Consider the following 11,366-nt stretch of genomic DNA (forward strand, 5'->3'; position numbering starts at 1 on the left):
CCTGGGCTGCCACAGCCCTAACCTCTTCTTTTCCCAGTTGGCTGCCCACCTCTTCCCCAAACTGTGCTGCCAAGTGTACCAGCCTGGGACCTGACTTTGCCTGTGAAAACTGAGGTGAAAAAGGCATAATTTTAGCCTTTTCCGCATTCTCTGTCACTAGGTTGCCTCCCTCATTCAGTAAGTGACCTGCACTTTCCCTGATCTTCCTCTTGTTACCAATATACTTGTAGAAACACTTCTTGTTACCCTTCACATCCCTTGCTAGCTGCAACTCCAATTGCACTTTGGCCTTCCTGACTTCATCCTTGCATACCCAAGCAATACTCTTATACTCCTCCCCTAGTTGTTTGTCAACAAACTTCCTTGATTGCCTGTGCACTGCTGTATTGCTCTCTCAGCAGATGTCAGGGTGATTGAAATCCCCCATGAGAACCAGGGCCTGTAATCAGGAAATTTCTGCTAACTGTCTAAAGAAAGCTTCATCCACCACTTCCTGGACTAGAGGTCTATAGCAGACCTCTACCACAACATCACCCTTACTGCTCTCCACTCTGACCCTAATCCAGAGACTTTCAAGAATAATAGGCAAACAAGACATTCAGCTGTTCCAGATCTCCTTCTGTTAATCCCTGAAGCACTTTAAAACACACACGAATTGAAAAGCCATTTTGCTCATCAGGGCAGATTAACTTACCAACACATAGTATGTTGAAGCAAAAGCCTTGTGACGTTGACTTGTTGACCAGCTGATCTGGAAGACTGTCGAAGCCAACATGACCAGACAGGGACAGGTTTCGAAGGTCATCATTCTGAAATTCCAAGCAGAAATAGTTGTAATTAAGATAAAATAGAGTAATTTATCTACGTGAAAGATATAGAAATACTAGGCTTTCAGAGGAGTGGATAATAGTCTCTCAACAGATCTTCCACAACATATGGCCATAGACATCTGGACAGGAAAACCCAAATGCTCCAAGGTGGGGAAGAAAGTTCAAGGACTGCAGAGCATGCATGTGGGTAAGCCTAAAGTTAAATCTACTCCTACCTGAGAAGTTTTACCCCAGTTGTAACCCAGATACCTTCCTCTGGAGGCAATGTATTTTTTCCTCTAGCATAATGCTCATGTGTGGCTGCCCCAAGGTCCTCACCTTCAGGCTCCTGCCTCAGTATTCCCAGCATCACCATCTTAGTACTACCATGACCCCACCTGTAGGCAAAATGAGGTCCATACAGCAGATTTCTAATGATCTACAAATCTGGTCTAGTTTCCTCCCAAGTCTTCATGTCTTCCTTGTACATGCTCTACCCAACTCTCTGCAGCCAACTCAAAGGCATCTGGCAACAACCCCAAACCAAAAAGCAAACGTTTCCAAAGCCTATTTCTTCAATGTGTGACTGGTGGGTTTGAATATACTGGCACTGAAACCAGAGTGCTAGGCAAGAGCTTCAGATGCCTCATAACTCATCTTGTACAGACACAGGAGCATCAGACTGTTAAGTCCTGCATAACATCAAGCACAAAGCACTCCTGCCCCATCCATGTCACATCATGCTATAAATCTAGCCCCATCTAGTGACCCTCCTGTCATATCACCACACGATATACCAAGGAGATCAGGCTGTTTGGCCTGATTCATCACTACTCTACAGCACTGGTGGTCCAGAAGGATCAGATGCTGGGGTGCAGCTGTTGCGCAGCTGTTGTACAGAACATTCCTTCAGGTGTGCAAAGGAATTTCTACACTATTGCACCTTAGCAGCCCTTCAAATACAGGATGTGTCCTCATGACAAACGTTGCTGTTAGTACTCATACTGTGTCCCAACTGGCTCCTTGGAATTTTGACTTCCATTACATTACAGGCAGTCCTCAGACCTATGACACAATTGGTTCCTGAAAACCGTGTCTTAAGTCAAAATGTTGTAACTTGGAACCTATTTTCTCATAAGAAACAACGTTATAAACGTGGGATTGGTTCCTGAACCAAGGCCCGATACCTTATTTTCACCAAAAATATCCCAGAATTTTGTACTTGATCAATTATAGATGAGTAACATAGCTACATTAATGTATTTATATTGTAAATAGCAATCATATTGATTTGGAAGGACTTCTTTGAGGTGACTTTGCTGGACTCTTTGAAAGGCTCTTGGTTGGACTTTTTGAAGGGTTCTTGGCTGGAGTCTTCTCAGGAGTCTTGGCTGCAGGTTCTTCTGGAGTCTTGTCTGTTTTGTTTAAAAAAAAGTTTCCAAGGAAGTTTGGACAGATGTTCTCCACGGAGATGAGTGAAACAGCGAACCTGTCCACTGGCATGACATGGCATCAGATCAAGGGTTGTAAAGTCAAAACTGACACCATAAAGTTGACACAGGGTGTCAATTTATAAACACTCTAAGTGCAAAACATTGTAACTCGAAACGTTGTAAGTCGAGGATGGCCTGCATTCCTGATTTAAACCAGTACAGGCAAGTGGAGAGCCAGACCTGCTATTCTAATTTGTCACTGAAAAAAGGCTTTTGAAGACTCCACTGTAGCAACAGAAATGATCATTTACAGATGCCCCCTAACAGGACAGTGAAGGAGTTTGAACAGGAGATGAGCCCGCAGGGAACACCTTGCTGCAAGTTAGCGAGAAACAGATGGTCTGGCAGAGGTTGCCTACTGCCCCACCATGAAGTTCATGGTTAGGCATACATGAATGAGAAAAAACTATGTTTATTGAACCTGGTGATCAATATAGCAGCATAAACAGAAAATAGGCTAGTTTATGCTTATGTCTTGAGTGTTTGTCTATAATCACAACATGGTATAACTCGCATTGCTTAAACCAGGGGTTGGCAACATAGAACCCATAGGCTGAATGGGATCTGTGGAGCTTGGTCTTTGATGGCAGGGAGCTTCTCTTATGGTGCAGTGGGAAACCAGTAGCCCCACAGTGGGAAAAGGCAGCAGCAGTGGCAGGAAACCTCCTTGTATAGGTTTCCCCTCGCTTTATGTGGGTTCAGTATGTGCAAATTCACTCTTATGCAATGTTCCTTTTTATACCAAAAATTCTTTGTGTGCAAGGTAAATTCACTCTTATGTGATTGGTGTGGTAGAAGCCTGCAGTCAACTGTTTTGTGTGATGCACTGTGGGAGTGAAGCACACCAAAATATAGTCTGGATCTGTGCTCCTCCCTTGTTGTCTGCAACACTCATTTCTGTAGCTGCCATCCCCATTATGATAGTGCCCTGTGCTTGTGTGTACCGTCTGCTGTTGGTGAGTATCAAAATTTTCTTGTAAAAGTGGTAAAAATGGGTCTGGGGGTCAGTATAGTCAAGGTCTTGGAACATATCCCTATTTGTTACATTGTAAAGTGAGTTTCCTTTATGCAAATTTGAATTATGTGCTGTTTTCCAGGAATGCATGTTTAGCATAAAGCGAGGGAAACCTGGAACATGGTAGGGTGGAGGAAGGGTGGCAGCTAGGTCCTAGTGCCAGCACATCTCATACCCTATTTGGGTCACTCCAGTCTGCAATCAGGTAAAGCTGCCAAACATCTGCTTAAACAGTACCCTGCAAACCAACTAAATCCCTTGTAGCTTTCAAAGTCTTTTGCAGCGTCTGTCAATGGCGAAAGGAAGCACGCAAGAGTAAGTGCATGAGAACGATACAATGAATAGCTTGGCATTACCCACATCCTATATAAGGTGAGAAAGCAAGGAAATCATTCCCCCCTGACACATTTTCTATTTCACAGCACATCTCAAGTTCTGAAGTCTCATCGGGAAAGTACTGTCCCCTATTTGGAGAGCTGTCAGTTCTTCATTCAGCTTTGCTTATGCCAAGGGATGGTTGACCAGTTGTTCCCTCCCCACCCCTTGGTCTCAGTGAGTCTGGCCAGGCACCCTGAACAGAGAGACAAAAACGGGGCTGGTTACAGCAGCAGAGACCTTTATAGGATGGTGGTTTGAAGCAAATCCAATATTATATTTAGAGTTTTCCACAACAGCTGTACAATAGCTTGTGGGTTAGTCTATAAAGTCAGACGTTTTGGTTCTCTCTTCTGGCAAAGCATATTTACATAAATGCCTTGAATACAGACAGAAAATGTAATGAAATGGTAGAAGAGCAGCACTCATTCCACACACCTCCTTTTTCTACAAGAGGCTATAAAAGTTAAGACTTCAAATTTTATAAGCTCTACAACACATAGAACTTAAAAGTCCTATAAAACTCAGACCTCAAAATTTTCTAATACCAGATATTTGTGTAGGAACTACTAGACAAAATTATACCTGATTTAAAGGCCACCAAAGTCAATGGGAGACTTTCCACAGATTCAGCAAGCACTGAATCAGGCTCTTTGGCACCTAGACAGTCTCTCTGAGCCAAAAAATTAAATAAATAAGGATCAAGCCAAAGACTGCATTTCATCCTCCCATTTGCTGCAAGACCACAGGGAGATCACCAGAATCATCATTAGGGCAGGGCATACTACACCAATGGTTGGACTCCGGGCAGCTGGAACAAAAGTGCCCAGTGGCAGAGGTGCCTGGCCAGACATGCTTCAGAAAAAATGCCAGCTGTGCAAGTGCACCCCACAGCGGCTTACAATATGTTACAAAAATGGATGCATTAATCAGTTTTCAGGGACTTGAATAAAGTGGAACAGAATTGCTCTTAGGCACCTAAGTCCACTTAGGAATTTTGGAACAGAATCTCGCCATATGCATTTCTGTGCATTACAAGTTGGCAAAATGCCAGCAGAAAGCTAATGGTACTTCTGAGTATGAGCATCCCTGGACAAGTGAGACTGTATGATGCAGCACCTGGAGACACTTTCTCCTTACCTGGGATCGTATTTTTCCTGCACTTTAAATAAAAAAAAACAATGGAAAAGCAGAAGGAATTTAGACCGGGATAGGCAACATTTTTGGCCACCGGAGTGTTGAAAAAACCGCAATGTCTACCTTGTAAGGTGCTGGAGTGCTGGCATGCCAGAAAAACAAAACCAGGACGGGGAAGACATGGCAGGATGCATGGCATATTAATATAATTAATCATAATTGCTCCTTTTTTTTAAAACGGTAAATGCCAGGTTTTCTAAAAATTCTAAACCTGGTGTCAATAAATAAAACTTCGTATACTACCTTTGTTGTTGTATATTTTTTTGTTGCGATGAGAGGAGACGGAGAGAGAGAGAAAAAGAGAAAAAACAGAAAGAGGGAAAGAGAAAGGAAAAAAAAAAAAGGAAAAAGGAAGGTGTGCGCCTTGCCACCAATGTCTTCCACTGCTATGCACCGCAGCTCAAGCCTGCTGATTCAGGGCAGTACCCAGCAGAGGGAGGCAGCAGCCACCAGGGCTGGGGGGCTCAGGCCTCCTTGATGGTCCCAGAGCAGGGGAAACCCAGGCCCAGGCCTAGGAAGGAAGGTCTGGCCATAGCTCAGGCAGACAGATGCCCCACCCCACCCCACCCAGGTGGGGGCAGCACAGGACTGCCAAGGCCAGGCGCTCGGAGCATAGTACAGGCAGCACAGGGGGAAGCAGGCCGGTTTGGCTGGCCCCTTGGAAAGGCAGGGCCTGGGCAGGAAGCAGAGAGCCCTGGGGCAGCCCATGGGCTCAGGCTGCGGCTGACAGGCAGGCAGTGGTATCCAGCAGCACCCGAGATGAGGCCTGGTCTGGCCTGCGCAGCTCCGCAGGGATGGGATGCAACTACCTGGCCCATGAGGAGACACCGCCTTACAAGAGTAGGATGCCAAGCTCAGAGGGGCTCCCAGCTCCAGGTTCAGCCATCCTGCACACTGGGCACAGCATGAGTGGGACAGAGCCACCCCCAGTGCGGGAGCCTGGTTGCAGGAGACCCCTGGGCCTTGGGAACAGCTGCCACAGGCAGCAAGAGTCAAGCCAGCTGGGAGCCTGAAGTACAGTGGCTCTGTGCAGTGCCTGTCCCAGCCTGGAGGGGAGCTGTGGGTGGGTTAGGCTGAGACCAGGGCTCTGGCAGGCCAGGCCAGGCCAGGCCAGGCCAGGCATGGAGACTCTTCCTGGGGCCGAGGGGGCTCACAGAGCTGGGCTCCTGCAACATGGGTAGCTCTGCCCTGCTTGCGCCGTGTCTGGCGTACAGGGAGGCAGAGCCCAGAGCTGCCTCCACCCCGAGCCCAGCATCCTGCCCAGGCCAGGCAGTGTCCCCTCATGGGCAGAGCAAGTGCACTGCATCCCTGCAGAGCTGTGCAGGCCAGGCCAGGACCCACCTTGGGTGCCACTGGGCGGCCCCACCTGCCAGCTGCAGCTGAAGCCTGTGGAGCCCTGGGTCAGCCCCACTTACCGCCCAGCCCTTATCTTCCCCAAGGGGCCAGCCAGGTTAGCCTGCTCACGGCACCTCCTCCTGCACCTGCTTGTCCACATGCCACCCGGCCCCAGCCCCTAGCACCTAGGTGCTGCCCTGCCCAGGTAGGATGGAGCATCTATCTGTCAGAGCCTTAGGCTTGCCCACCCACTGGGAGCCTCCAGCACCTGCCAGGGCCCAGACCCTGGCCCTGCCCACCCACAGCTCCCTCCAGGGGCTGGGCCAGGCTGGGGGGCACAGCCCAGGCACAGGGGGTAGGGTCAGCAGAATACAGACAGAGTCTCTGCCTGTGTTTGCTTGAGTCCACCCCTAGCACCTTCTGCAGTGCTGGAACCTGAGGCTGCTCCAGAGAGCCCGGAGCAGCATTTTTTAAAAATAAATTTCCTCACACCTCTCCTGGCATGCCGGGGAAAGTGTCTCCATGTGCCATTAACTGGCATGCATGCCAGGAGTTGCCTATTTCTGATTTATACCAAGGGAGGCAGTCAAGATCAATGCTATTCACATTGTGCTCCTAGTAAAATAGCATACAGGTCTGGAGAGGGGACAAAACTAGTACAGGTTTCCCTCTCTTTATGCACGTTCTGTATGTGCAAATTCGTTATGCGATGACCCATTTTATACTAAAAATGAGTTATATGCGAGGTAAATTCACCCTTACGCAGTCAGTATGGTAGAAGTCTGCAGTCAGCTGCTTTGTGCGGTGCATTGTGGGAGTGATGCACACCAAAAAAACAGTCTCCTGTGTGGATCTGTGCTCCTTGCTCACTGTCTGCAACACATGTTTCTGTAGTTGCCCTCTCCATTATGGTAACATTCACCACTGCCCTGTGGTTGTGTGTACTGTCTTGTGAAAGTGGTAGAAATGGCTCTGGGGGTCAGTACAGTCGAGGTCCTGGAAGGTAACCCTATTTGTTACATTGTAAAGTGGGTTCCCTTTATGCAAATTCAGGTTATGCAGTTTCCTAGGAACACATGCACAGCATAAAGCAAGGGAGACCTACATGTTCAATGCTACACAGAGACGCGTTTAAAGGGGTTTTGCAGTTCTCTCAGGGCATGCAAGTTATTGTGCTATATGTAAGGGTCTACCAAACTCAAGGAGGTGGCTGGCCAATTTTGCAGGCAGATCCCAAGGCCAGCTGCCATTTTCATAGCCTAAGTGCTGCAGGGATCCATACACATACCCTTATTGGCTTAGGTGTTCCAGCAGTCCCACCCCTCCCTGCAGATTGCCACATGGCTCCAAACCATGTCTTAATTACCCTGATTAAGCCTGGGGAAGCCATTAATCCACATTATTAAACATGGATTAGTGGTTTCCCCAGGCTTAATCAGGATAATTAAGTTGTAGCTTTGGGCCATCTCCAAGCAGCAGGCTCTGCACTTTTGGCAGGCTCTCCAGAAAAAAAACCAAGAACCCATAAAAGCTCCCCCCTCCAAAAAACTTACAAGTAAAGTAAAGTGTGGGAAGCCCCACAGTCTTGAAGCAACAGGGGGGCACCCTCTCCCTCCTCCCCCAAAACACAAATACAAAATGGGTGACACCTAGATGGATGGCAGACCTACAGAGCAGGATCTGGGAGTCTTGGCAGATCACAGACTCAGTAGTAGTCTGCAGTGTGGCGAATTCACCTTTTGTGCAGCTGCATTTTGGGACAATAGAAACATTAGATGCAAGACATGGGAAATGATAGTGCCTCTACTCCTTAGTTTAGGCCTCATCTAGAATATTAGGTGCAGTTTTGGGCTCTACATTTTTAAAAGGACATGGAAAAGTTAGAGAAGGTCCAGAAGTGAGTAACCAAAGTGAAAAGAGAGCTTGGAAGTCAAGCCACATGAGGAGAAATTGAAGGAAATAGGCATGTTCAGCTTGTGGAAGAGGAGGTACTTAAGAGGGGACATGATAGAAAGTTGAAGGGCTGCCATGAAGAGGAAAAACACCTTCTTTTCTGCTGCAGAGGAGGACATGGACCAATGGCTTGAAGTTCCAGCAAAGTAGATTTAGATTGGATATCAGAAAAAGCTTCTTCACTGTAGATACGCCTACACAAGATGCTGACTAAGCAGTAACCAAAAACCTGCACAGCAGCACATCACAGCACAGACAATGCTAATGCACTACTGCACAGTATTATTAGGCTACTGAGTGGCAGCATGACCTAAAAAACATTCTCTGGCGAACTCTGGTTACTGTGCATTTGTTCAGTACTTGCTAATACAAGTACTAAATAAATACACAGTAACAACTGCGCAGTAGCATCTCATGTAGACACACCCTGTTAAAACATCGAGGTACTGGAACAGACTGCCTACGGAAGTTACGGATTCCCTGTCATTGGAGATGTTCAAAAAGAGATGGGACAGATATTGGTCAGGGATGACCCAGGCATAGCTATGTCTATGGTCTATTATGGGTATTTCCAATGCTTCTGGGCTTTGCTGGGTGCTGCATGGGGCTGGAAGGAAATTTTTCCTTCTGGCTGCTACATTTTCCTCAAAAACACTGGGTATTGGCTGCAGCAACAGAGCTTACCCAATGATTGCCTTGGTCAGAATCAGGATTATTATGTTTTCTTCTCCCGTGAAGCTTAAAAGGAAGAACTTCCCTGCTGAAAGGCACTGTAGTGCAGGCACGTAATCCTTTGTGGAAAGACATCCCCTCCCACTGCACACTTTGTCCAATCAAAGCTTTATCCAAACCAGGTCACCAGGGGCAGAGGAGCATGGTGACATGCCCCCTTCCACCACTGCCCCTAGCTGATCTAAGTGCAGAGGGAGCCCCAGAGCTGCTCCTGTCCCACAGTTGTGCGGGGAAGTCAAGTCTCAACAAGAGAGCACAGATTCCTCCTTTTAGCACTTGCTCTCTGCCTGTGCCCCCCCTCCCTTTGCAGATGTCCCCTGCTTGCCAGCAGCAGGTGCTGTAGAGGGAACCTGTGCACTACTGCTGTTGCGGTAATACCAACTGTCACAAAAACATCACAAGACTCAGGATTTCCAAGTCAAAATAACTCCAACCCATGATTTCCTGATCAAACCCTCAAACCTCTAGATTTTCCCAGTTGGTAAATCTGTGGAGGAGAAGGGGCAGGGCAGAGAGGGAGATCAAGGCCCAGATGACTGGGAGAGAGTGGGGCAGAAGCAGGAACAGGAGCAGGGCTGGGGTGAATGGGGCCCTGAGGCTAGGATGGGTTGTCCTGAGGGGGCGGGGGTAGGAAGAGGCAGGGCTCCCTGCAGCTGGGCTTCCCTTCTGACTGGGAAGAGCACCCTGCTGCCTTTGCCCTGGGAGCTCAGCTGCATGATGCCTTTGCTGCCCACCAGACAGGCAGGGGATGCAGAGTACTCAGGCTGCAAAGTGCATCCCCTGACTGCCCAATGGCAGGAAATACACTGGCATCATGTGGCTGAGCTCGCAGGGCAAAAGGCAGCAGGGTGCAGAGCCCCAGCTCACAGCGTGCCTCTACCCCAGAGGGGAGGGGGGATTATGCCACCTAAGCCACACAAAAAGACAGATAACAGGCAGAGGGGAAGGGCATGTCTGTCCTCCTACAGCTCCACAGAGCAATTCATAGATTCATAGACGTTAGGGTCAGAAGGGACCTCAATAGATCATCGAGTCTGACCCCCTGCAATACATTATAACATTTTCCTGTGACTGCCTGTTTTGTCCTAAGTGGGTATTGCTCAGTACTAAAGCCCTCAGATCTTTCCTCTTTTAGAATCTGCAATATGCTGTGGTCGTCTTACCAGCAAGCAGCAACTTACTGGGGTGAGTCTGCCCTTGAGAAAATGCCCAACACTAGCATCTCAGCTGACAGAGGCATCATTTATCCCCAAGTTCTGGGTAACTTCAGGGAGAATTAAAGCTGCCAATAGGAAGACTACATTGCCAGTCAAAATATTATTTTGCAACAGTTAGTGCAGCCACTGAGCCTCAGGGGACTGAAGAAGTTTCTCCTTGAATAAAGTTACTGTGTTGCTTTGGTGAAAAACAATTGTTATTTTGTGGAAGGGAGGAAAGAAGGGGGATTTGGTCAACAGCCAGCACAGACTGTGGCCACACAGTATCTCATAGGGTAAAGCATGGCCTGCCAGAACAGCCAAAAGGACAATACAGTATCGGTTTCAGTTATACAGAAAGCTGCTCTGCAGTTACCTCAGCTTAAATCTGAGGGGCTTTTGGGCCCAAGGAGGCTGCAAACAGGACACACTCGAGACATTCCACTGAGAAGTTACTATCTGAAGACAGTGATTCTCAACCAGGGGGTACCAGCACTCTAGGATGCCATAAGATCCTTTTACAGATCCACACAGTTCACAAGATAAGCCCAGAGATTTCAAATAGGAATTCATATTGTCAAAAATATTCCAACTTGCTGTAAAACAAGATAGATGCTAGTCTATGCTGTGTGTTGTTTAACATATTAATTTATTGCATAGGTTTCCTAAAGTAGACTTTTCTCAGGTGATGTTGTTCTACCACTTGGTTGTATTAGCTTTGTGTTGTAGAGTTTCTTAGTTCTTCACAACACAACTGCTCTAGTATTTTTCCGTGGTCAAAAAGTGAGTGAAAGCTAAGAGCTGGCAGTTTTTGACAGGTGCCTTGAGTCTAACAAGGGTGAGAACCACTGCTATAGGTTTTCTAGAATTGAAGGCAGTTTCAGAGATGAGCTTTAAGAAATAAACTTTGTGGCTAGGGACAGACATTCAAAAAGCCCCAGCCTAAATTGATTCAATCTTTGCAAGTTAGTCTAACCTGCTTAGGTTGAACCAATTTGCAAATACACAGACATTCCCTCGGGCCTGAGGAAATGCAGGCACATGCCTGCAGTTGCTCAGACCAGGTGCCAGGGGGCAGTAGAGTGCACCCTCAACTGCAGTGAAGCAGGTGGGCAGGCAATAGCCTGGACTGAACTGGCCAGAGAGGGCCTCCCTATCCCACCAGCAGGAACCAGAGCCAGGGTCCACCTGGCATTCCTGCAGCAGCGGGGGCACAGCCAGAAACTTGCCGGCATGGCCCCTGAGGCAGAGGGAGGTTATT

At 47.7% G+C, this 11,366-nt stretch overlaps 1 protein-coding gene across 2 annotated transcripts in view; it reads right to left on the reverse strand.

Moving 5' to 3' along the window:
• The window catches only part of SEPT11 (septin 11), a 144,332-nt gene that overhangs the window by 66,347 nt on the left and 66,619 nt on the right, over positions 1-11,366 (reverse strand). For both annotated transcript variants that reach the window (XM_019522316.1, XM_019522315.1), the window contains exon 2: positions 695-809. In XM_019522316.1, the coding sequence (XP_019377861.1) occupies positions 695-809 (115 nt within the window). The remainder of the gene's footprint in view (positions 1-694; positions 810-11,366) is intronic.

The sequence above is a fragment of the Gavialis gangeticus genome, unplaced genomic scaffold (genome assembly GCF_001723915.1).
Source record: "Gavialis gangeticus isolate Ggan-Ray unplaced genomic scaffold, GavGan_comp1, whole genome shotgun sequence".
Taxonomy (NCBI): domain Eukaryota; kingdom Metazoa; phylum Chordata; order Crocodylia; family Gavialidae; genus Gavialis; species Gavialis gangeticus.